We start from the raw sequence: 27,495 nt of genomic DNA, 5'->3' as shown, positions 1-27,495 counted from the left end.
CTGATGTGGAGAGCAGATAATCAATGGGGATGCTTCCCGACATTTGCATTATATTCAGGACTTCCCGACCACTGCAATATATATATATATCATGGCGATTGCCCGCGCACCGGGAGCTGTGCGCAGGCAATCTCTGCCGGGTGTCCGTTGAATCTGACAGTTGACACCCGGGACTTAGTGCCAGGAGCGCTCACAGCATTTGGCGAGCAGGCAGAGGAAAGAAAGTCATTGTGGGTCCCGATTGTTGCCAATGACTACTTCCGGGTCACCAGAGCTAGAAAAGTTGCTAGATCATGCACAGTGCATGATCTAGCAACTTTGTGTGTCAGTGCAGCACTGACAGTTTATAAAGCATAGGAATGTTCCTGCATACCTATGCTTTATAAGCGATCAGGCTGAAAAAAGTGAAAGTCCCATAGTGGGACAAAGTGTAAAAGTGAAAAAGAAATTGTAAAAAAAAAAAAGTTAAAAATCACCAAATAATAAAAAAATAAAAAATATATTGTACCCATAAATAAATGTTTTTATGAAAAAAAAAGTACACATATTTGGTATCACCACATCCGGAACGACCTGACCTATAAAACTGTCCCACTAGTTAACCCCTTCAGTCAAGACCATAAAAAAAAACTTGGCAAAAACTATGCTTTATCTGAAACCGCCAAACAAAAAGTGGAATAAAACTCGATCAAAAAGACAAATGTAAATAAAAATGGTATCTCTGAAACCATCATCTTGTCCTGCAACAGACAAACCATCATGCAGCTCCATCAGCAGTAAAATAAAAAAGTTATAGCTCTCAGACTAAAGGGATGCAAAAATAATGACTTCTTCTATAAAATAGTTTTTATTGTGTTAAAGCGCCAAAACATAAAAAAATTATATAAATGTGGTATCACTGTAAACATACTGACCTGAAGAATAAAGCTGCCTTATTAATTTTACCACACTCGGAATGACATAAAAAAAACAATTCCTGAATTGCTGGTTTTTGTTCATTCTGCAACCCAAAAATCAGAATAGAAAGGGATAAAAAAAATGTCACATGCCTGAAAATGGTACCAATAAAAACATAAACTCGTCCCGCAAAAAATAAGCCCTTATATGACTCTGTCGGCCGAAATATGAAAAAATTATAGCTCTCAAAATATGGCAATCCAAAAACTAGTTTTTGCAATAAAAAGAGTCTTTTAGTGCATGACAGCTTCCAAACATAAAAACCCTATATAAATCTGGTATCGCTGTAATCGCACCGACCTGAAGAATAAAGTCGCTTAATCACTTATACCGCACAAGGAGTGGCATAAAAATAAATTGCAAAATTTAAGAAAAAGTCAGCTCACCAGTCAGAATCAGTTGGTAGCACGGAACTCTGTCCTGATCAGACGCATCAAATGGCAGGGAAGGAAAAGTTGCGTTCCAACTCCAGAAAATATTTTTGGCAGTTTTTCATATAAAAAGTTAGTTTATTTGACAAATGCTAAAAACAGCATGCCACTAGGCATAATTTCAAGGAGAAAAAGCGACGTGTTTCAGACTAAGACTAAGACCGCAGCGTGCGGTTGAAACGCGTCGCTTTTTCTCCTTGAAATTATGCCTAGTGCCATGCTGTTTTTAGCATTTGTCAAATAAACTAACTTTTTATACGAAAAGCAAAAAAACTTGCTGGAGCTGAAAGGCACCTTTTTCTTCCCTGCCATAAAAAATAAATAAAACCAGTTCTTCATCTGTTGTTGATTTGTTCATTCTTCCCAAAGATCGCAGGAAGGCTTGGCTCACATTTATCCTGTGCTCTACACTCAGTGTAAATCTCTGAAATACGTGATTCAGACGAAACCCCCGGTGGACGATTACCTATAATGAGGCAGATGGAGGCACTGTGGACGCCATCTGGCCTGTGATCTAGCAGTGTCCATCTTTTTAGGCATGCATAAAAGTGCCGTCGGCCACAGTTTTGTGCACTTCTGAAAAGGACGCTGAACAGAGGCCAGATGAAGTCCAGAGTAAATCTGATGCCTCATTAGTGAATGGATTCCTCGGGGGTTCATCTGAATCAGTTAAGTCAGAGATTTAAATGGAAACCCCAATAACAGTGCTCAGCGTAGAGCGCCGGATAAATGTGATCCAAAATGTTATGTAAAATGTCCCCAACAAAAGCTTCAACTCAATCCCCCAAAAAAAGGCCCTACTCAGGTCACTACAACTTACTGGTCACTACAACTGCAGTTTGCAATTTTCACTCCGCAACATCCATTGCTGCTTGTTTCTTGAAAACACCCATGGAGTTAAAATCGTCACTACACATGTAGATAAATTCCCAAAGGGGTATAATTTCCAAAATGGGGTCACTTGAGGGGAGGATTCTACTCTGCTAGTACTTAGGGGCTCTGTATAGCGAGTCCACCTACTATTCTAGAAAAATCTGCACTTCAGGAGGCAAATAGCGCTTCGTCCCTCCCGAGTCTCGCACTGTGGCTAAGCAGGACTGTACAGCCACATATGGGGTATTGCCACGTTCAGCAGAAATTGTGGGACAATTGTGGGATGTAAAATCTGGGGCTAAAACAACATTTTGGTGGTAAAAATGTAATTATTTTTTTCTTCACTGCCCAATGGTATAAAATTCTGTGACCCACCTGTGGTGTCAATATGATCACTGCACCCCTAGATGGATTCATTGAGAGGTATAGTTTGTAAAATGAGGTCTCTTTTGTTGAGTCTGCTGTTCTGGCACCTCAGGGGCTCTGCCAATGTGACATGGCACCCTCAAACCAGTCCAGCAAAATCTGAACTCCAATATGGTGCTTCTTCCCTTCTGAGCTTTGCACTGTGCCTCAAAAGTAGTTTCTGACCACATATGGGGTATTGGCGTACACAGGAAAAATTGCACAACAAATTTTGGGGTCTATTTTCTCCTGCTATCCTTGTGAAAATGAAAAAATGTGAGGCTAAATCATCATTTTTGTTGGAAAAATATTTTTTTTTCATTTTTACAGATCCACGTTGTAAAATTCTGTGAAGCAACTGTGGGTTCAAACACATCTACTGTATATAAATTCCTTGAGAGGTCTAGTTTCCAAAATAGGGTCACTTGTGGGAGTTTTCCACTGTTTAGGCACATCAGGAACTCTCCAAACGCAATATGACACCCGCAGACCATTCCATCAAAGTCTGCTTTCAAAAATGTCACTCCTTCCTTTATGAGCCCTGCCGTGCGCCCAAACTATAGTTTTCGACCACATATGGGGTATCTGAGTGCTCAGGAGAAATTGCACAACAAATTTTGGGGTCCATTTTCTCCTGTTGCTTATTTGAAAATGCTCAATTTGGAGCTAAGTACATTTTTTGTGGGAAAATTTGATTTTTCATGGCTCTAAGTTATACATTTCTGTGAAGCACCTGGGGGTTCAAGGTGCTCACCACACATCTAGATAAGTTACCTGAGGGGTCTAGTTTCCAAAATGGTGTCACTTTTGGGGGGTTTCTACTGTTTAGTCATATTAGGGGCTCTCCATACACAACAAGGCGTCTGCTAATTATTCCAGCAAATTTTGCATTCAAAAAGTCAAATGGAGCTCCTTCTCTTCCAAGACCTGCTGTGCGCCCAAACAGTAGTTTTACTTTACATATTTGGTATCGGCGTACTCAGGAGAAATAGCACAACCAATTGTTTGGTACAATTTCTCCTGTTATTCTTATGAAAATGCAAAATTTGTGTCTAAAAAACATTTTTGTGCAAAAAATTTGAAATTTTTATTTTTACAGTTCAATGTTATAAACTTCTGTGAAGCACCTGGGGGTTCAAGGTGCTAACCACACATCTAGATAAGATCCCTGAGGGGTCTAGTTCCCAAAATGGCATTACTTGTGTGGGGTTTCCACTGTTTAGCCACATCCTCCAAATGCGACATGGCGTCCGCTAATTATTCCAGCAAATTTTGCATTTAAAAAGTCAAATGGCGCTCCTTCACTTCCAAGCCCTGCCATGCGACCAAACAGTGGTTTTTCTCCACATATGGGTTATCAGCATGCTCAGGAGAAAATGCACAACAAATTTTGGGGTCCATTTTTTCCTGTTACCCTTAAAAACTAAAAAAATTGGGTGTAAGTAAAATTTTGGTGAAAAAAAGTTAAATGTTTATTTTTTTCCTTACACATTCCTAAAATTCCTGTGAAGCACCTGAAGGGTTAATACACTTCTTGAAAATGGTGTTGAGTACCTTGAGGGGTGTAGTTTTTCGAATGGTGTCACTTTTGGGTATTTTCTGCCATATAGACCCCTCAAAGTCCCTTCAAATGTGATGTGGTCCCTAAAAAAATGGTTTTGTAAATTTAGCTGGAAAAATTAGAAATCACTGGTCAACTTTTAACTCTTATAACTTCCTTACAAAAGAATTTATGTTTCCAAAATTGTGCTGATGTAAAGTAGACATGTGGGAAATGTTATTTATTGTTACGCTCACGCCCGGACTGACTGGTGTGAGCATGATTAGTGATCCCACTGAACCATGAAGCGAGGAGTGCCTGGAGGGGCGTGACTAAGTATCAGCTCGATCCGACCAAGGTCGCACGGCGGCTCAGTCGACTCCGTGAACCAGGGAGGAACCGAGCAGAGGGACCAGGTGCTACTCCAGGTCAGACCCCGGTCACAGCTGTTGACCCACACCGGGGAATGCAGGAACAGGCAGGTTAGACTGGCATATAGACAGGTGGGTACTGGCAGGCATGGCTGGTATGCAGACAGGTGGGTATTGGCAGGCACGGCTGGTATGCAGACAGGTGGGCACTGGCAGGCACAGCTGGCATGCAGACAGGTGGGCACTGGCAGGCACAGCTGGCTTGCAGACAGGCGGGTACTGGCAGGTAGGAACGCAGGCAGGATAGGGGTCAGTACAGACTGGGATACAGGAACGGAGCCGCAGGTGCAGTAAACAAGCAGAGCAGAGCAAAACCCATAGGTGCAGTAGACAAGCAGAGCAGAGCAAAACCCGCAGATGCGGTAGACAAGCAGAGCAGAGCAAAACCTGCAGATGCGGTAGACAAGCAGAGCAGAGCAAAGCCCGCAGGTGTGGTAGACAAGCAGAGCAGAGCAAAACCCGCAGATGCGGTAGATGAGCAGAGAAAAACCCGCAGATGTGGTAGACTAGCAGAGCAGAGCAAAACCCGCAGATGCGGTAGACAAGCAGAGCAGAGCAAAACCCCCAGGTGCAGTAGACAAGCAGAGCAGAGCAAAGCCCGCAGGTGCGGTAGACAAGCAGAGCAGAGCAAAACCCGCAGATGCGGTAGACAAGCAGAGCAGAGCAAAACCCGCAGATGCGGTATACAAGCAGAGCAAAACCCGCAGATGCGGTAGACGAGCAGAGAAAAACCCGCAGATGTGGTAGACAAGCAGAGCAGAGCAAAACCCGCAGATGCGGTAGACAAGCAGAGCAAAACCCGCAGGTGCGGTAGACAAGCAGAGCAGAGCAATACCCGCAGGTGCAGTAGACAAGCAGAGCAGAGCAAAGCCCGCAGGTGCGGTAGACAAGCAGAGCAGAGCAAAGCCCGCAGGTGCGGTAGACAAACAGAGCAAAGTGTGCAGGTGCGGTAGACAAGCAGAGCAGAGCAAAACCCGCAGATGCAGTAGACAAGCAGAGCAGAGCAAAACACGCAGGTGCGGTAAACAAGCTGAGCAGAGCGAAACCGCAGGTGCGGTGAACAAGCAGAGCGAAACCACCGGTGCGGTGGACAAGCAGAGCAAAGCGAAACCTCAGGTGCGGTGGACAAGCAGAGCAGAGCAAAACCGCAGGTGCGGTGAACAAGCAGAACCAGATACACACAAGGTACTTACAATGAAGTAGCGAGTGTACTCAAAACTCACAAACAGAAGTTCAGAGACAACGACTTGGAGTTAGGTGCAGGTTCAGACACTGCAGGAAAAGGGAAGGTTCGGACATAGAGAGAAACAGGTAAGGGGCTAGGACACAGTTCAGACAGGAACTGAACCAGGGATAAGATACAGGAACGAGCCTGGGAACTGAGCCCTGAGGGCGGCGGAGACAGACTAGAAGTCACAGATACAGGTAACAAGCCTGTGTATACAGCCCCCAGGGGCGGAAACAGACAAGATACAGGACAGGACCTGGCAACTCAGTTGCACAGAACAAACTGAATGAAAGTGTTGCTCAGGTGGAGGGGGTTTAAGTATCCAGTGACTCACAGCAATAGGCTGGGGAGGCATTAGGAGTGCGCACACAGTAACTATAAGAATCAGGCAGTAGCCGCGCCGCCGCCGTAAGCAATCAGACAAGAGACACAGCAGGTACTGGAGCAAAGTGTGCAGCCTGGATTGATAGGTAAGATGGCGGTCTTGCATGGTGGGAGGTGGTAAGCCATGCCAGCACGCCGCCAGGGATGTTACATTTATTAACTATTTTGTGTAATATAACTCTGATTTAAAGGCAGAAAAATTTAAAGTTTGAAAATTGCAAAATTTTCGCCAAATTTCCTTTTTTTTCACAAATAAACGCAAGTCATATCAAAGAAATTTTACTACTATCATGAAGTACAATATGAAACGTAAAAACATTCTCAGAATCAGTTTGATCCGTTGATCCAGAGTTATTAACTCTAAGTGGTCAGAATTGTAAAGTTTGGCCCGGTCATGAAGGTGAAAACAGGCTTGGGGGTGAAGGGGTTAAAGTCCCCCATGACGAGAGTGGGAATGTCACAGGATCACAGTTTAGAAAGTGTGGAAGCCAGGTGCAAAGGTATCAAGGAATTGGTTGGTTTTGCCTGGAAGGCTATACACAATTGCCACTCCCAGGGAGAAGGGTTTGAAGAGACTAACGGTGTGGACTTCAAAGGAAGGAAACGTAAGCAAGGGTACCGGGGGGCATAACCTGGAAAACACATTGTGATGAAAGGAGCAGACCAACACCACCACCTTGCCTGCTCTCAGGTCTGGGAGTATGTGAAAATTTTAGCTCACCGAACGAGAGAGCAGCAGCGGCGGTGTCCGATTCTTGGATCCAGGTTTCAGTGAGAGCCAGAAGGTTAAAGGAATTAGAAAGGAAGAAGTTGTGGATGTAGGGGAATTTCTTGCACACTGATTTGGGATTCTACAGGGCACAATTAGAGGGGGCATGAGAAAGCGAGCACTGAATGTTAATAAGATTAGCAGGGTTTCTACAGTTAGGTCCATATATATTTGGACAGAGACAAAATTTTTCTAATTTTGGTTCTAGACATTAACACAATGAATTTTAAACAAAACAATTCAGATGCAGTTGAAGTTCAGACTTTCAGATTTCATTTGAGGGTATCCACATTAAAATTGGATGAAGGATTTAGGAGTTTATGCTCCTTAACATGTGCCACCCTGTTTTTAAAGGGACCAAAAGTAATTGGACAGATTAAATAATTGTAAATAAAATGTTCATTTCTAGTACTTGGTTGAAAACCCTTTGTTGGCAATGACTGCCTGAAGTCTTGAACTCATGGACATCACCAGACGCTGTGTTTCCTCCTTTTTGATGCTCTGCCAGGCCTTCACTGCGGTGGTTTTCAGTTGCTGTTTGTTTGTGGACCTTTATAATCTGAAGTTTAGTCTTTAACAAGTGAAATGCATGCTCAATTGGGTTGAGATCAGGTGACTGACTTGGCCATTCAAGAATATTCCACTTCTTTGCTTTAATAAACTCCTGGGTTGCTTTGGCTTTATGTTTTGGGTCATTGTCCAAATGTAGTATGAAACGACGACCAATCAGTTTGGCTGCATTTGGCTGGATCTGAGCACACAGTATGGCTCTGAATACATCAGAATTCATTCGGCTGATTCTGTCCTGTGTCACATCATCAATAAACACTAGTGACCCAGTGCCACTGGCAGCCATGCATGCCCAAGCCATCACACTGCCTCCGCCGTGTTTTACAGATGATGTGGTATGCTTTCGATCATGAGCTGTACCACGCCTTCGCCATACTTTTCTCTTTCCATCATTCTGGTAGAGGTTGATCTTGGTTTCATCTGTCCAAAGAATGTTCTTCCAGAACTGTGCTGGCTTTTTTAGATGTTTTTTAGCAAAGTCCAGTCTAGCCTTTTTTTCTTGATGCTTATGAGTGGCTTGCACCGTGCAGTGAACCCTCTGTATTTGCTTTCATGCAGTCTTCTCTTTATGGTAGATTTGGATATTGATACGCCTACCTCCGGGAGAGTGTTGCTCACTTGGTTGGCTGTTATGAAGGGGTTTCTCTTCACCATGGAGATTATTCTGTGATCATCCACCACTGTTGTCTTCTGTGCCCAGGTCTTTTTGCATTGATGAGTTCACCAGTGCTTTCTTTCTTTCTCAGGATGTACCAAACTGTAGATTTTGCCACTCCTAATATTGTAGCAATTTCTCGGATGGGTTTTTTCTGTTTTTGCAGCTTAAGGATGGCTTGTTTCACCTGCATGGAGAGCTCCTTTGACCGCATGTTTACTTCACAGCAAAACCTTCCAAATGCGAGCACCACACCTCAAATCAACTCCAGGACTTTTATCTGCTTAAATGAGAAGGCCATAACGAAGGGATTGCCCACACCTGTCCATGAAATAGCCTTGGAGTCAATTGTCCAATTACTTTTGGTCCCTTTAAAAACAGGGTGGCACATGTTGAGGAGCTGAAACTCCTAAACCCTTCATCCAATTTTAATGTGGATACCCTCAAATGAAAGCTGAAAGTCTGAACTTCAACTGCATCTGAATTGTTTTGTTTAAAATTCATTGTGGTAATGTCTAGAACCAAAATTAGAAAAATGTTGTCTCTGTCCAAATATATATGGACCTAACTGTATATGCAGCAGGAAGAGTTCTAAATACTAATGGAAGGAGGGCCGGGGTTAGGGGAGATGTCGCCAGTGACTAGGAGAAGGAGAAAAGAGAGAAAGAGCAGGTGGTTAAATGATTTATGGGAGTATTTTGTTAGCTGTATGGTGATAGAGGATGGTTTGGAGTGATTGAGAAATGTCAGTTGAGCCTGAACGTTATACATGGGAGAGGGGAGAAGAGGGGAACTTATGCGGAGAGTGGGCGTAGAATGTGTAAAAAGGGTGGTAGATGTGAAAGAACGTAGCAGCTAGAACAAAGATGAAGCAAAGAGATATGCAGAATAAATAATGTAGTATAACTGAACAAAAAGCATGTTTGTTTGAGTATCTGGCATCGATTACCTGTCTCCTGTCCTGTCGAACTGCCATGTTAAACTGCAATGCACATCGAAAATATTGTACTTTGAAAGATATTACACATGCGCCCCCTATGCACACGTGCTACCCCTAAGCCAAATCTGAATATATAGGAAGTATCTGCTAGGCTCTAGCTCCACTTAACGTTGTTAAATAATCAAGCAACAAAGACAAACAAACCAAGACAAATATACCATCTAGTATATTTATGGCATATGTCCCATAGATGTTGATCCCATCACTGTCAAAATTGAACGAATATGGAGAGTTGCACGCGTGGCCACCTCTACAATTCCCCACAGTGGGCCCAATTACTGTGGTGACTCACGACTATCAGATATTTATGGCATACTGTAACTCGGCTCCTTTCCCACCAACTGATGACTAGATGATATTGATAATGCATCAGTGGTGTTTTCTATATACAAAGTACTGTAGATGCATAGGAGAAGTTGTCATTGAATACACATTGAGATCTTCCAGTTATATTACCTTATGTTTTTGAATGTTAATGAGTTTACATATGAATAAAAAATACTAATGAATTACTATTGAAGCAAAAATGTAAATGTGATTTAAAAAATAATATTTTGTTACCTTTAGCTTATCTGAAGCGACGTTATGGTCTTGTAAGTGTTGGCTCGGACAGTGAATCTTCCAACATTAGAACAGATTGTGTCAGCCCCAACCTCCAGCCACAAGACTATAATCTGATGCAGATGAAAAAGCCGAGAGTGGTGCTTGCACTTGAAGAGAAAGAAGCCTTGAAAAAAGCTTACCTATTGGAACCATACCCAACACAGCAAACTATCGAACTGCTCTCCTTACAGCTGAACCTTAAAACGAACACAGTTATTAACTGGTTCCATAACTACAGGTGAGTCCAGAAATTGTCAGAACCGATGCAATAAACCAAATGTTAAACGTGTTTTCCAATTTCAGGAAAGCGGATCCCAAATGCTGTAAAATATCTAATATAGCAAACAGAGCAGGTACCTTCCACGGGTCCAGCTTGCTACCCACCGCTCATGGGTCTCGGTGTTTTGGCTGGAGTGGTGACGTCATTTCGACAGCGCACATCACTATTGTAGCCAATCACTGAGCATTGAAAGTGGAAAACCTCTTTAACATAAGAACATTTCAGCATCAGCATTATTAACTTCTGTAATCCTGAAAGTTCAATACATATAGCTGTATGTTGATCATTAAACGGATTATGATTCAATCCGCTGGCAGTTGTTGAACATCTGCATAATTTTGCTTGCTTGCCTTTTATTCACAGTATTTATGAGATCAAGAATAGTGCATACCAAATATTACAGCAGCACATTGTGTGCGCCAAGATACATTATATGGACAAAAGTAATGGAACACCTACACATTACACTTACAGGAGCTTTCATGACCTCCCATTCTAAATCCATAGGCATTAATATGGAGATGGTTCCCATCTTGCAACTATAATAGCTTTTCACTCTTCTGGGAGGCTTTTTACAAGATTTTGGAACATGTCTGTAGGAATTTTTGTCCATTCATCCAGAAGATCTTTTGTGGGGTCAGACATGCCAGTGTAAGGAGACTAATAGGCCATGCAATGCTACTCTAGGAAACTAAATATCCAAATTGCCTTTTCAGAGAAGAAGATGACTTGAACTCTAGTACAACTTATATGAAGTAGCAATCCTAAAAGTAAATATCAACCTTTTAACGAGGCTTGCCTGAAACATGTGTCTATGTAGCGCCGGCGTCCCTGCCCTCTGCTAGGCAGGGACGCTGTTCCCCTCACCTCTCTGCTCCGTGCCCGGCGTCCTCCTCCCGCTCTGCTGGCAGCGCGCGCTCCTTCCCGGCCACTGTGCTTAGGGCGCGCGCGCGCTCTTCCTCCCTCTTAAAGGGGCCGCGCGCGCCGTCCTAAGGAGTCCCCGGCCAATGGCCGGAGGTCTTCACCATATATAAGGCACCTCCTCCAAAATGGAGGTGCCCGAGCAATGTTGTTGCACTGTTCACTACTCTGCTTCAGCCCTCAGGTCCCGTTGCCAGTTACCTGCCAGATACCTGCCAGATTCCTGCCAGCTTGCTGTCTTATTCCTGCCTGATATTCTGTGACCACCCGCCTGTCCAGAGACTTCTGCCCGCTCACCTGGGAGCGCTCATCTGCCGCCTGTCTGTTGGTCTTCCTGGAGGCTCCGCCGTCACATGCTGTGACCACCCGTTTATCCAGAGACTCTCGCCTGCTCACGTGGGAGCTCACGTCTACCATCAGCCGCCACAGGTCGTACCAACCCTTTACCCAGAGACTGCCCCGGTCACTTGCCGTGACCATCTGCCCGTTCACCCAGAGACTGCCCCGGTCACTTGCCGTGACCATCTGCCCGTTCATCCAGAGACTGCCCCGGTCACTTGCCGTGACCATCTGCCCGTTCATCCAGAGACTGCCCCGGTCACTTGCCGTGACCTCCTGCCCGTTCTTCTAGAGACTGTCCCGGTCACCTGCTGTGACTGCCTGCCTGGTCGCCACCCGCTCCCTTACAAGGACCGCCCCCTTGTATAGTAGCTCAGAGGTTCCGCCTCCCAGACCCGTTACAGTTTGCTCGGGCCATGGAACCCGGTGGCACCCAAGCTCCCTCGCTCTCGGACCTCTGTCATGAACTGTCCCGTCAGAGGTCCCAACAGGAGTCCATCCTGGGTCACCTGCGGAATGTCAATTCTCGCCTGGACACTCTGACTGCTCCGCCAGCAACCTCCGCCAGTGCCATGACTCGCAATCCGGCAGCTCCGCTGTCCACTAATACCATGGTATCCTACCCCGGACCCCGGCTTTCTGCACCTCCTCGCTTCGGAGGCGACTCCGCCCAGGCTCGGGGCTTCATAAATCAGTGCACCCTGCACTTTGAACTCCTGTTCCACCAGTTTAACTCCGACCGGGCCAAAATTGCCTTCATCATGTCCCATCTCACCGGGGAGGCCCTGGCCTGGCTAAATCCTCTATGGGAGAGAGGAGACCCCCTGGTGTCCGACTTGCCTGCCTTTCTCATGGCTTTCCGGAAAGTCTTCGACGAACCCGGACGGAAGACCTCATCCGCATCATCACTGCTACGCCTCCGTCAGGGAAGTCTCACCGTGGGCCAATATGCCATACGGTTCCGTACCCTTGCCTCGGAGCTGGCCTGGGATAACGACGCTCTGGTATCCGTCTTCTGGGAGGGTCTGTCCGGCCGTATTAAAGATGAACTTGCTGGTCGGGACATTCCTACCACTCTCGATGACCTAATAACTCTTGCCACCCGGATTGACCTACGGTTCCAGGAGCGTGCCAAAGAGGTCACCCGTGAGAGGAGGTTTCCACGTCTAGCTCCTACTTTTCAGAAATCCGTCTCTCCCCAGGTACACTCTCCTGAGCCTATGCAGGTCGACCAGACCAAGATGGTCAAAACCCGTCAGGACTTACGCCGTGCCGAGGGGAGCTGCTTCTACTGTGGCAGTAAGGAGCACCGGATCCGTGCCTGCCCGAAGAGGTCGGGAAACGCCTGTGTCTAGGTTCGCTCAGAGAGGTCGACCTAGACAAGAATAAATCCTCTCCATCTCTGCTGCTGTCAGTCTCAATCGTCTGCGGGGAGAACCGTTATTTCGAACTAGCCCAACTTGACTCTGGAGCAGCCGGGAATCTTATTTCACAGTCCCTGGTAGAGAAATACCGCATCCCCACCAAACCTCTGGCTGTACCCTTGTCTGTTGCTGCCGTGGATGGGGGTCTCTTACCACGCCCCATCCAACTCATCACCGAATCCATTACTCTGCAGGTGGGAATGCTGCATTCTGAGAGTATCTCCTTTCATGTTCTGCCTGGACTCTCTCACGCCCTCTTGCTAGGTCTACCTTGGCTCCAGAGACATGCACCCGTGCTTGACTGGCAGACCGGAGAAGTCCTTCGCTGGGGACAGGACTGCCATAAGACCTGTCTGGTTCCCGTCCATCCCGTCCGTCCTTCTCCTACCCCAGCTAATCTACCTGGACTTCCGATTCCTTATTGGTCTTATGCTGATGTCTTTAATAAAAAGGAGGCAGAGACACTACCCCCTCATAGACCATACGACTGCCCTATCGACCTGTTACCTGGTACTACTCCTCCCCGTGGGCGTATTTATCCATTATCCGCTGCTGAGACCCGGTCGATGTCCGAATATATTGAGGAGAATCTGGCCAGGGGATTCATCCGGAAATCTACCTCCCCGGCGGGAGCAGGCTTCTTTTTCGTCAAAAAGAAGGACGGCTCTCTCCGTCCCTGTATAGACTATAGAGGCCTTAACCAGATCACGGTGAAGAATAAGTACCCCCTTCCGCTCATTCCGGAGTTATTTGATCGTCTGAGGGGGGCTAGAATCTTCACCAAACTGGACCTCCGTGGGGCGTACAACCTGGTTCGTATCCGTCAGGGGGATGAATGGAAGACGGCATTCAACACCCGGGACGGCCACTATGAATATCTGGTAATGCCCTTTGGTCTCTGTAACGCTCCTGCCGTCTTTCAAGAGTTGGTCAATGACATCTTCCGGGACCTTCTCTACTCCTGCGTATTGGTGTACCTGGACGACATCTTGGTCTTCTCTCCGGATCTCCAGACTCACCGGAGGGACGTTTGTCAGGTCCTGCTCAGGCTCAGGCAGAATCACCTCTTCGCTAAATACGAGAAGTGCCTCTTTGAGCAGATCTCGCTTCCGTTTTTGGGCTACATTATTTCTCAGACCGGCCTACGAATGGATCCAGAGAAACTGTCTGCCATCGAGAAATGGCCTCGACCGGAGGGGTTGAAGGCCATTCAGCGGTTCCTGGGCTTCGCCAACTACTACCGCCTCTTCATACCGCACTTCTCTTCCCGGACTGCCCCAATTTCCGCGCTCACCCGTAAGGGTACTAATCCCAAAGGGTGGCCGCCCGAAGCAGAGGAGGCCTTTCTTTCCTTAAAACAGGCCTTCTCTTCCGCCCCGGTGCTGCATCGCCCGGACGGCAACAAGCAGTTCTTCCAGGAAGTTGACGCCTCCTCCTCTGGAGCCGGAGCGGTACTTACTCAAAAATCATCTTCCGGGAGGATGGTAACTTGCGGCTTCTTCTCTAAACTCTTCTCCTCCTCAGAGCGCAATTATTCCATAGGAGACCGAGAGTTATTGGCCATCAAACTGGCATTGGAGGAGTGGCGTTACCTGCTCGAGGGGGCTCTTCACCCGGTAATAATTTACACTGACCACAAGAACTTGGCTTACCTCCAGCATGCCCAGAGACTTAACCCGCGCCAAGCCCGGTGGTCCTTGTTTTTTGCTCGCTTTGATTTTGTTCTTCATTTTCGCCCGGCTGACAAAAACGTCAAGGCGGACGCCTTGTCTCGATCCTTTCTGGTGTCTGATCTCGAGGAAGATCCGAAACACATCATCGATCCCGCCAGAGTAATGCAGGTGGCTCCCGTGAGTCTAAATCGTCTCCCTCCCGGAAAGACGTTCGTATCAGTACCTGATCGGGAGAAGATCCTTCACTGGGGTCACTCGTCTAAACTGGCTGGCCACGCCGGTCAGAAAAAGACCCTCCAGCTTATTACCCGGCACTACTGGTGGCCTACCCTGCACAAGGACGTAATAGACTTTGTTTCTGCCTGTGTGTCCTGCGCCCGCAACAAGGTTCCGAGACATCTGCCAGCCGGTCGCCTCCTTCCGCTTTCTGTACCTGCTGCCCCCTGGCAGCATATAGCAATGGACTTTATAACTGACCTCCCAGTCTCTGCCGGTTGTACGGTCATTTGGGTGGTCGCTGACCGCTTCTCCAAGATGGCTCATTTCGTTCCCCTGCCAGGCCTGCCGTCTGCACCCGAGCTAGCTAAAGACTTTATTCGTCACATCTTTCGTCTTCATGGCCTGCCCCTCCACATCGTGTCGGATCGTGGGGTACAGTTCACCTCACGCTTCTGGAGAGCCACTTGTAAACTGCTAGACGTCACCCTGGACTTCTCTTCCGCTTACCACCCACAGTCCAATGGTCAAGTGGAGCGGATCAATCAGAACCTGACCAGTTACCTCCGGCACTTCGTTAATGCCCATCATTCAGACTGGGTGGATCTCCTACCATGGGCCGAGTTCTCTTATAACAATCACGAGAGCGAATCCTCCTCCAAATCCCCGTTTTTTGTAGTCTTCTGTCAGCATCCTCGGATTCCTTTTCCTGTCTCCACCTCTGTGGACAACCCGGCTGCGGAATCTCTCGTTAGCAAATTTTCCTCCATTTGGGAGAGTACCCGATCCGCACTCCTTCAGTCGTCCGAACGGATGAAAAGACACGCTGACAAAAAACGCCTGGATCCTCCACAATTTCGTCCTGGAGATAAAGTCTGGCTCTCATCTAAATATGTCCGACTCAAGATACCTTCTTACAAGTTAGGGCCTCGGTTCATCGGTCCTCTGGAGGTCATCAGTCAGATCAACCCGGTGGCCTATAAATTGAAACTCCCGGCCAACTTACGGATCCCTAACTCCTTCCATGTATCTCTCCTCAAACCTGTGGTACTTAACTCTTTTTCCAAGTCTACAGGTACGCCTCCTGCTCCGGTTTCTGCTGAGGACGAGTTTGAGGTAGAGAACATTCTTGCCACCAAAAGGGTAAGAGGAAAGACCTTTTTTCTAGTAGATTGGAAGAGGTTTGGTCCTGAGGAGAGAACGTGGGAGCCCCGGGAGAACATCCATGCCCCGCTCATCCTTGCTAAATTTCTGTCTGGCCTAAAAAAGGGGGGGCCTAAAGGGGGGGGTACTGTAGCGCCGGGCGCTGTTCCCCTCACCTCTCTGCTCCGTGCCCGGCGTCCTCCTCCCGCTCTGCTGGCAGCGCGCGCTCCTTCCCGGCCACTGTGCTTAGGGCGCGCGCGCTCTCCCTCCCTCTTAAAGGGGCCGCGCGCGCCGTCCTAAGGAGTCCCCGGCCAATGGCCGGAGGTCTTCACCATATATAAGGCACCTCCTCCAAAATGGAGGTGCCCGAGCAATGTTGTTGCACTGTTCACTACTCTGCTTCAGCCCTCAGGTCCCGTTGCCAGTTACCTGCCAGATACCTGCCAGATTCCTGCCAGCTTGCTGTCTTATTCCTGCCTGATATTCTGCTACCTGCCTGCTAGCCTGAGGTCCGACGGTCTGCCTTACTACTCCTGTCAGTCTGTCTAAGGACCAGCTTGCCCGCTCACCTGGGAGCGCACATCAACTACCTGCCTGCTTGCCTGAGGTCCGACGGTCTGCCTTCCAACTCTTGTCAGTCTGTCTATGGACCAGCTTGCCCGCTCACCTGGGAGCGCACATCTGCTACCTGCCTGCTAGCCTACCTGGAGGCTCTGCCGTCACGTGCTGTGACCACCTGCCTGTCCAGTGACTCCTGCCCGCTCACCTGGGAGCGCTCATCTGCTGCCTGTCTGCTAGCCTACCTGGAGGCTCTGCCGTCACGTGCTGTGACCACCCGCCTGTCCAGAGACTTCTGCCCGCTCACCTGGGAGCGCTCATCTGCCGCCTGTCTGTTGGTCTTCCTGGAGGCTCCGCCGTCACATGCTGTGACCACCCGTTTATCCAGAGACTCTCGCCTGCTCACCTGGGAGCTCACGTCTACCATCAGCCGCCACAGGTCGCACCAACCCTTTACCCAGAGACTGCCCCGGTCACTTGCCGTGACCATCTGCCCGTTCACCCAGAGACTGCCCCGGTCACTTGCCGTGACCATCTGCCCGTTCACCCAGAGACTGCCCCGGTCACTTGCCGTGACCATCTGCCCGTTCATCCAGAGACTGCCCCGGTCACTTGCCGTGACCTCCTGCCCGTTCTTCTAGAGACTGTCCCGGTCACCTGCTGTGACTGCCTGCCTGGTCGCCACCCGCTCCCTTACAAGGACCGCCCCCTTATATAGTAGCTCAGAGGTTCCGCCTCCCAGACCCGTTACAGTCTACAAATTGAGGTTCTGGTTATATGGCAAGGCTCGTTGAAGGGTTGATAAGTCTTCTTACACTGGCATATAAGACATGCCACTCTCCAGAAGGAGAGATGTTGCCCCTTAGTAAGAGGCCTCTTATGCAGCCAAATCCGATCTCATGCTTTGTGCTGAGAAGGGGCAACTCCCTGAAACATGTGTCTGCAGATTGAAATTCTGGTTTGGATTTTATCCTAAGTCATATGCCAAGGTTTGTTAAAGGGTTGGTATTGACTTTTAGAATTGCTACTTCCAATAGGTGGCATTAGAGTTCAAGTCCTCTTCCTCTCTGAAGAGGCAATTTGCATATGAGGTCAGACACTGATGTTAGATGAGAGAGCCTGGTTCAAAATCTCTGTTCTAGTTCATGTCAGAGATGTTTGATGAGGTTGAGGCCAGGCCTCTGTGCAGCCAGTCAAGTTCTTCCACACCAAACTCGTCTAACAATGCCTTTATGGATCTTGCTTTATGCACTGGGGATAGTCATACTGGAAAAGAAAAGGAAATGCGCCAAACTGTTCCCACAAAGTTGAAAGCGTGCAATTGTCCAAAAATATTTGGTATGCTGAAGCATTAAGATTTCCCCACATTGGAACTAAGGGAACCCCTGAAAATAATTGCATAGCATTATCCCTCTTCCTCCAAACATGACAGTTGGCACAGTGCAATCAGGCAGGTAATGTTTTTCTGGCATTCACCAAACCTCGACTTGTCCATCTGACTGCCAGATAGAGAAGCGTCATTCATCACTGCACAGAACACTTTTCCACTGCTCCAGAGTCCACTGCCATGCTGGCGTGCTTTACACCGCTCCATACTACACTTAGCATTGTGCTTGGTGAAGTAAGGCTTTCATGCAAGCTGCTCAGCCATGGAAGATCATAACAAGACACACCATTTTTGTGCTGATGATAATGCCAGAAGAGGTTTGGAGCCCAGCAGTTATTGGGTCAGCAGAGCATTGGCAACTTTTATGCACTTTGACCATGCTCTGTAACTTTACCTGGTCTGCCCTGGTTCCTAAATGTTCTACTTTTAAAAATTACCATTCACATTTGATCGTGGAATATTGAATATATGAATTTTAAACTGTATTACAGCCATATAGACTATACTTAAAACATTGAGATACATGGCACACAAAATGGCCAGTTAATCTGTTCCACAAACAATCAGGTTTTCTTGTCTGGCTGGGGGGCACACATGAATTAGCCAATTTGTGTGCCAAGTACCTTGGTTTTATAAGTATAATCTATATGGAAGTAATGCAGTTATAAATTAAAATATTCAATGTTTGCATACATCTTTGCGCACAATGTGCTGCTGTTATCTTTGGTATGTATATAATGCAGTCACTGCAGCTTGCACCTGGTCACATTTGCTTCATTCTGTCAGTTTTTGTTTCTTTGTATTAAGAATAGTGCAGACAGAGTGCTATAATTGCCATCAAAAACACCATATACTGAGTTGTCATGGCTCTGCTACATTTGGAAGCCATGACACTAATATGAATAGAATGGAAAGGGGCTGGAGTGAGCAGGTCTATTATGTGTACAGTGATGCAAAACATATACTGTATGTAGCAAAATCACATACCAAAGTCATAAGCACTAAAGATGCCAGCAATATAAGGAAAACCAAACAGTATCCCGATTAGATGTGTATTCGTGCATTTACCTTTCTATTCTCATTGTCTTGATTTTTCTTTTACATTCTCCTGGTGTCTGGCAGCTTCAGGCTGCGTCTGACTTTGGTTGACTGGTCTCTGGAGATCTTCCAATCTGAAGGCTGATTGGAAAAGCCTTTCATGGATCATTTCAATTAGCCATGAATAGGGACTTAGTGCTTTGTTTTTATTTTTCTAGCTAGATTGTTTTTGCTTCAGAGAAAAAAAAAACCTTTGTTTTATGTATTTTTCTTTTACTTTTATTTTAATTCATATTTAAAACAAAAAAATACACATCAATTTTTTTTTAATATTACTGATACTTATCATTCATCTATCCTTGCTGCAGAAGGGAAAAAAATCCATCTAATAGGATACTTGTGTAGATTAGCAAATTGCGAATGTATTTTATTTTAAGAATCGACAATATCTAAAATCCTTGACACCTTAACGTGAGCTGCTCATTGATGAACAGGTACGTGCCTCACGTAATGTCCCATGATTGAATATTACTAAGGCTAAATTCAGGCGCCTTTTTTCACGTACATGTTCTATCCTATGTTTTTGCGGATCGTGTGCCCTTGCAAAAATCACAGACACGTGTCCGTTTTTTATCAGCGTCACGGATGAAAATTATCCATATAAGTCTATGGTTTGTTAAAATCACGGACAACACATGAATGGAATCTGTGTGTAATCTGTGTGTTGTGTATGACTAACCTTGTATGAATAGGAGAAGCTTTGTCATTTATTTATATATTTTTATATACATGAAAATCACCGATGAAACTGATGGTAAAAACTGACCGAACTCTGATGACAATCGGATTAAAAATACTGATGACACTCAAACTACTTTTTTACGTACATGAAAAATTATTGACGTCTGAATGAGGCCTAAATAAGCAAAGCCTACACAAGTGAGTACTTTGACCATATCATTATATTCATGCATATTTCCCACCTACAAGCTGTATAAACTTGAATACTTATTGGATGAAGCAGATCAGGTTATGTGTATTTCTGTAATGGCGGGGTAAGGATATCAGCACCCTTTATGAAGGCGTGCGTGGTTATTAGACAGCTTGTTCTCCTCAGGCAATATGTATCAAAAATGAGATTTATCTGGCTCTGAAAAGTCAAATATTGTTACAAGTCTTTCAGGGTGATGCAGCACTCTTGAAATTGCTAAGATATTCGAGAGCAATCACAGAACCATCAAAAGTTTTGTTGAAAATAGCCATCACAGTCGCAAAAAGCGTGATGAGAAAAAAAGGTGCACATTAACTTCCAAGGATTTGAGATCAAATCTAAGAATCAAACGTGAATCAATCAGGAAGCCATTATCCTTCAGTGCTGTCATATTCCAGAACTACAACCTCCCTGGAGGCCCAGAAGTACAAGGTGTTCATTGCTCAGGGACATGGCCGAGGTAAGGAAGGCTGAAACCTGACCACCACTGAACAAGACACAGAAGAGAAATGTCAGTACTAGGCCAAGAGATAGCTGAAAACAGAATGTTCAAAGGTTTTATGGACTGATCAGATGAGAGTGACTCTTGACAGCTCAGATGGATGGACCTGTGGCTGGATCAGTAACAGACACACCTCCTCTTTACCAGCAAGGTGGAGGTTGGGTACTGCTATGGGCTGGTATTATTAAAGATGAGCTAGTTGAACCATTTTAGTTGGAGATGGACTTAAAATTAATTTCCAAACCTACTGCCGGGTTTTTTCTTACTACAAGGTATTTGCTCATTTTGTTTTTATCTTAGGTTCTGCCTGTTTTTAGAAGACACTTTTTTCAAGCAATGGTATAGGAAAAAGTTCTGCTGGGCCTCCAGGGAGGTTGCAGTACTGGAATATGACAGAACTGGAGGATAATGGCTTCCTGGTCATTTCACATTTGATTCTTCTCAAATCTTTTGCAGTTATTCTACGTCTTTTTTTCTCAACATGTTTTTTGCAACTCTGCTGACTATTTGCAACAAAACGTTTGATGGTTCTGTTATGCTAGCTCAAACCAATAAGTATTCAAGTTTATACAACTTGAAGTTGGAAAATATGCGTAAAATGATGATATTGTCAAAATACTCGCTTGCCTAATTGTACACACAGAGCATTAATTGAGACTATGGACCTTATAAAAATTTGGTGGGCCTGACCTGGGATTATCTATTTAATGAATTGTTTTAGATTATAGGAATGTGGCTACTTCCTCTGTATATAGCGTCTCATCTGTCCACAGGTTGTGTGTGGCATAGTAGCTTGGACTCGTTCACATCAGTGCTAAACCTGTGGACATGATTGGTGATGCTTTTGGAATAACTCGGCCATAATTTTCCAATTCTTGCCAACCCTTTTAATTTAGTTTGCCGAAAGCTTACTTTGCACTTGAACTAACATTGGTATCTATGGACTTTTAGGTCACGCATGCGCAGGGAGATTCTGATGGAAGGCCAGCATGATAATGACATAGATCAAGAACCAGATAGCTGCGACAGCTTCACATCTGCCACAGTACCACACCGAGACCTAACCCCTCAAAGCCCGGACTCAGAAATAGGAGACAGGAAACCATTGCTCAATGATCTCAAACATATGCTGCATAGTAATTGCTACTCAAAGGAGGCAAGAACTGCAATGAAAATTAAGAAAGAGAACATGGAGGAAGATGATTATGACTTTTCCAACCATTGTGAGTCTTATGACTCTGGAACATCATCAAGAACGTGTTGTGAACCGGAGCCATCCAGAGCACTAAGAGAAAAACAGATTTCCTCCTCTCACTGTGATGGCTCCCAGAGACTACACTGTTTACGAAAAAGCAATTCTGTTCTTGAGAAATGTCACCAGCCTGTAGCCCATGACTGTGCTGCTTCTGTACATATACATAAAGAGATTATGGGAGCAGACATGTCACAGGCTGACCCTATCAGCTTTAAATCTACAATCGAATCTTCTCGCTGCAGTCTAGAAGTATCTCTAAACTCACCATCAGCTGCCTCCTCTCCAGGCCTCATGATGTCAGTTTCTCCTGTTCCTTCATGTTCTGCTCCAATCTCTCCATCCTTGCCTAACCCCATGCCTACTAAGACTCATTCTTCCAGCCCAAGCAGTGACACGGTGCCATTACATCCCCCCACAAAGCATAGCCCCAACAACCAAAGGAGGAATGAAAAAATGGCAAATCTAAATAACATTATCCATAGGCTTGAGAGAGCTGCAAATAAAGAAGAGACTCTGGAATGGGAATTTTGAAACTATTTCTATCTGTGCATAAAAAAAATAATAATGTTTCTACATCACTCTGTGAATCCACTTTATGGAGCAGAGCAATTGCAAAGGACTTATATTGCATATTTTATATATATATATTTTGTTTTTCTGTTTTGTGAAGTAGACTATAATAACAAAAGGGGTAACAAATATCCTAATAATCTCTTTGAATTAAATGGAGAAAAAAAAATAAGAGAAACAGTTTTCATGGTTAAAAAAAGAAAATCTTTTAGAAAAAAAAAATATTTATAAACATTTTAGATATTTTATTACCTAATATTTGGAATTTATTAACAGTTGAAGCTGCTTTGATAACGGACAATGAAAAAAAACGCAGAGATGTAGCAGTGATAACAATTATGTATTTTAGCTTGCCACTGGATACAATTAAGTGACTGTTGTTTAAAGCCATCAAGAAGCCCTAGGAGCCTGTCTAGATGAAGTATCTAATAGATATCAAGAGCTGCTTTGGTTTATACCACTGTCTCCAAGACAGCAATCGTTACTACCCTCTGAAGAGATGGTTGCAGTCTGTAAGACTCTAAACTGAATATGTTTTGCCATGAAATGTGTATTGATTGGACGTCCACTTTAAAAAATATTGTGACATATTATACCTGGTGGCTGTGAATGTTCATCCTCGTCTGTGTATGGCAGAGTTAAATACAGAATTGTGGTGGGACCAATAGTAAATATATAAATGCTAAGCGTGCCAGATTTGCTGAGTGTCCAGATGTGTTACAATTTTTAGATTTTTACACTACATGGCCGGATTTATGTCGGAATCCCTTCTATTTATAGTGAGTCTTACTATCATAGGTATCTATTGCACTGGTCTGTACAATCAATCATACAACCATATCATAGCAAGACGCAGAATAAATTCAATGCAAAAGCTCACTGACCATGGCACCAACTTTCCGTCAGGTCAACAAACATCCGTCTTATGCAGTGGAAATATGCATAACACAAAACTCCATTTGACTCCACAATAGGGGACGGCTGAGTTCTGAAGCATTTCACAAGTCCTTACTTTGTCAGTGTCAATGCAAGATATGTTGATCGATAGCTTCAAGTTTTTTTTGGTCGTTAAAGTCGAACAGTCACACCAAAATCCTTAGAAGACTGTGCTCAATGTCTAAGGATATCATCAATGGCCCCCCCATAGACCTGGGAACACATTCTACAGAAAGGGACAGCTACCAGTGGCATTCCAGCTGTTAAGAAACTACAACTCCCAGCATGCTTCACAACCGCTGGAGCACCTCAGGTTGCCAACTCAATTCTAGAGTAATAACACATCACTATGGTGTGTGACATCATATTTGTTAAGAAAAAATTCTACAACATTGTTCCAAATCCTAGTGTAATGTTCAGGTGTCAACATAATTATGGCCATGTTGTGTGTGCTTACAGAATAAATTATACTAAAGGGAGCCTTTCATTGGATTCATGCTGCCCAAACCACTGGCATCATGAGTCCGATCTTGACTGGATGATTTCAGCCAGGTATATTTTACTCTGAAATGTTCCGAAATTTCAGAAAAAATATACTTAGAATAACCAGCTGGAACTATAGCCAGACACAAGACTAGACGTGCGCTGATCCAGGTGATTGACAGGTCTCTCCCATAGCGTCTCGTCTATTCCTATGGTTCCTGGCCAGATCTTCTAACTATATTTGTTTTGGAAACACAGGCGCATTTCAGAGAATAATATACCTGGCTAAAATTGTGCAACCGGGAACTGATTCTGGTTTGGGCAGCCTGAATTGTGTGACAGGTTCCCTTTAAAAGTAAGATTAATAGTATAGTGGTTTAACAATTTCATGCCAAGAGATCTGCAATGTGTGTTGTAAGTGCACAATAAGGAGCTCAGTTCAGGGTAAGGTGCACTATTATATCGCTAACTGATCAAGCTGGTTCTGCAGGTATGTAACAATGGGAAAACTACAAGGTGCCTTTTTGAAACCATGACATACAGAATGCCACTGCACTATGAATAAAGTGCATTCACAGTATAGTATATTGTGCAGATTTTCTATTAACGGGGCCAGAATAGCCCAATTATGTAGTGGCTGTTCTCAGTGCAAAAGCTCAACTCATACAGAAGTGAATAGGAGCAGAACAGTATATGGAGCTGTGCTGTTTCGTTTCATAGTGTACACTGTGTAAATTTATTGATCCCAGAAGCTACCAACAGCTGTTCAGAGGGGGTGACGGGTATCGAACCCCCACCGATCTGATATTGATGACCTATCCAAAAAGTGTAAGTCCATGATAACCCGTTTTACTGACCATACACTTCAGATAGCTGTCAGCTGAATATACTCAAGATATTAATCTGACGATCATTGGACAATGCAGCTGATCTACGTTGTAATACTTGTGTGTGTATAATCACCACTGACATCATATTCTCATCATTCTAGATAATGCCCATACTCCCTCATTAGCTGTTGTCTGAATAGCTATTCTTCCCAACTACCCCATACCCATGCTGGACTGAGCCACTGTCATGCTGTTCTGGCTGGGCCTTATCTCCCGTGAGAAAAAGATGAAATGCTTGTTGAAATTGAACATGTCCACTCCTTCTGCCGTCTCCTAATATTATCTGTTGGGAATCGTGGGAATGCCTCACTTTGCTCTCATGTGTATGGGCAGCTTAAAGCTCTGGTTAGTTTAGTGTTATTGCTTCTGTTCCAATCAGAATCAGGACAGCTGTGAGGGATCTGTTTTTTAAAAAATCCTTAGGGATCCCATTTTCTTGAAACGGAGTACCTCTGCAGACTGTTTTTTTTATCCCATTGGGTTCCAATCGTTTTGAAAACCAAGAAAAGCAAATATTAGTGTGAATAGAGCCCCCCCAAGCTGTGGACATACTCCATATCTAAGTCTTAAAAGTGTATTTAAAACCGTTTTTCCCAAGTTTCTATACCCCGAGTCTTTATATATATTTTTTTGTCTTATACACCCTTTCTGACAGCAATTAATTACGCTTTACTTCAGCCTTATAGCTTCATTTGTGTAAATTAGGAGGGCAGCTCCTGGTAGCGGCATAAAGAGGAATTCAACTTTATTTTTATTTATTAATGTTATATTATTTTGTCAAATCACTTTATTAGGGGATTTGTCTTCATTCTTGTAAAAAAAATTGTATGCAGTTGGTTTTGAAACTTTTCCCCAATCTGCCTGCCTTCAGCTGCACTGACATCAGAACGTAATCATTTGGAGTACAGATGCTAGCAGTGAAAGGGTCAGCACCTGTCTCCTCCCCTGAGTGTTCTGCAGCTTATACCCAGAGCTAGTGAAACACAGGTGCTGACCCTTTCCTGATCTCATCAGTGCTCTAAATGAGTATGTTCCGATATCAATGCAGCTAAAGGCAGGCAGACTGGGGAAAAGCAGAGGTTTGGAAACCACTTAATGCTATGTGCCCATGATGCGTATTTGAAGCAGAAATTTTCTGTCCGTTTCTGCTTATTCTTGGCAGGGAAAACACATGCGTTTTTGACACGTTTTTGGAAGCGTTTTTGTACATCAATGAATGATTTTTGGAGCTAATTAAAGTTATTTGGTGGGACATTGCTTAAACCTTGGATTACCATCAGAACTGGGGTGAGTATATTGGTTAATTTGAATGATTAAAGAATGTGTCTGTTGTAATTCAAATAAAGTGTTTGCTCTGTGTGTTTATTTACGTCTTTACCTTACTTTAAGTTTGGTCATGAAAAGGTCTAATTGACACCTTGTCATAACCAAACAAAAGAGCTAGGTGTCAGCTAGTCCCATTCACCCAATCTTCATTAGCATTTCTATTCACGTAGTTTATGCGGCTGCTGTGAGCTGCCATTTTTAGCCTGGGAAGGTGCCACTGGGCAGACATGGTCTGTGGCCATTAATAACATTTCACAGCTGGTTCGTTAGCCGCTGCGTCCCCCCCCCGATCAGTACGTAGCAGCTCTTTGGACACAGCTTATTTTTGCTACGTCCAAAACGCAATGTTCTAATGCTGCACTTTTGTTGTCGGTAAATGTGAATCCACCGCATATAATGACACTTCAATCAGTCAAAATCTACAGCGGAGACTGGCGTGTCCGCTACAGAAATTGACATGCTGCATGTGAATTTGGTACGTGGCCACGATCAGGAGCCGCTGTAGGTCTGACGTAGCGTGTTTATACAGCGTCAAACCCGCAGCATCCAGATGTTACAGCAGAGTGGATGGGATCTCTAGAAATCCCATGTCCACTATGCGTGCATCAGAGACTGGAAATCACCCGTGGACACTGACATGTGGCGCGTCTTTCAGGACCGCAGCATGTCAAATTCTCGTGCGGAGTCGCTAGTCTCCGCAACAGAAATTTGACCACTAGAAAGTATTGAATGCGGTAAATCCGCATGGTTCAGCGAACACATGTGGATTTACCTGCGTTCAATAGAATGCAACGTTTTGGATGCAGCAAAAAATATGCGTCCAAAGCGCTGCTACGTCCGTATTGTGGGCACAGAGCTGAAAATGTAAAAAAAAATGGCGTGGGCTCCCACGTAATTTTCATAACCAGCAGAGGGAAAGCCGACCACTGGGGGCTGATATTAGTAGCCGGGGAAGGGGCCATTAGCCAACAATGTTCCCTGGCTATTAATATCAGCCCACAGCTGTTTGTTTAGCCTTTACTGGCTAGATTACAGGGGGTTCCCAGAAAAAAATTAGCGTAGGGTGCCCCTTTAAAATCTAACCAGCAAAGGCTAAACTAGACAGCTGCGGGCTTATATTAATAGCCAGGGGAGGGGCCATGGATACTAGCCCCCTCCGCAGCTATTAATATCACCCCTCAGCAGTCCCAGAAATGGCGCATCCATAAGATGCGGCAAATCTGGCGCTTGGCCTCCGCTCTTCCCACTACCCTGTAGCTGGGGCGAGTGGGGTAATGGGGTTTGGGGTTCACGTCAGCCTTGTATTGGCGGCTGATGTGAAGCCCAGGTTAGTAATGGAGGGAGTCTATAAGACGCCCCCATTACTAACTGCGTAGTAAAATGGTCGCCTCTTTTTCAATAAAAGACACGGCCAGAATAAAATATTTTAATGAAATAACACGGTTCTACAATTTTTTTTATTACACTGATCTGTGAAGCCCTCGATCTCCTAAAAAAAACCTAAAATAAAAAATAACTATATTCCTCACCTGTCCGCCATCAACGATGCAATCCACGTACCTCCAAGTGTCCCACGACGATTTGTGTCACTTCTACAGCAGTGACATCAGCCATCACTGATGTCACTGCTGTAGAATACAACATTATATACTGACAGGGGTGTAAAATCACCCCCTATCAGTATACATGCTGCAGGAGGTCACTGGGGTTGATCAGC

At 45.0% G+C, this 27,495-nt stretch overlaps 1 protein-coding gene across 4 annotated transcripts in view; it reads left to right on the top strand.

Annotated features, from left to right (window-relative positions):
- Nucleotides 1-22,955, top strand: part of CUX2 (cut like homeobox 2) — a 642,716-nt gene extending 619,761 nt beyond the window's left edge. For 3 of the 4 annotated variants that reach the window (XM_073676345.1, XM_073676343.1, XM_073676346.1), the window contains 2 exons: nucleotides 9,811-10,084; nucleotides 21,270-22,954. In XM_073676345.1, coding sequence (XP_073532446.1) covers nucleotides 9,811-10,084; nucleotides 21,270-22,104 — 1,109 coding nt within the window. In that variant the 3' untranslated portion in view covers nucleotides 22,105-22,954. Of the gene's footprint in view, nucleotides 1-9,810; nucleotides 10,085-21,269 lie in introns of all 4 variants that reach the window. The other variant, XM_073676344.1, reaches the window with a different exon arrangement.
- Nucleotides 22,956-27,495: the final 4,540 nt, after the last annotated feature.

Source organism: Phyllobates terribilis, unplaced genomic scaffold (assembly GCF_046119375.1).
Source record: "Phyllobates terribilis strain yellow unplaced genomic scaffold, ASM4611937v1 Scaffold_1__5_contigs__length_1240528914, whole genome shotgun sequence".
NCBI classification, from domain to species: domain Eukaryota; kingdom Metazoa; phylum Chordata; class Amphibia; order Anura; family Dendrobatidae; genus Phyllobates; species Phyllobates terribilis.
The sequence above is the reverse complement of the archived record's forward strand: the minus strand, read 5'-3'. Positions and strand labels throughout refer to the sequence as shown.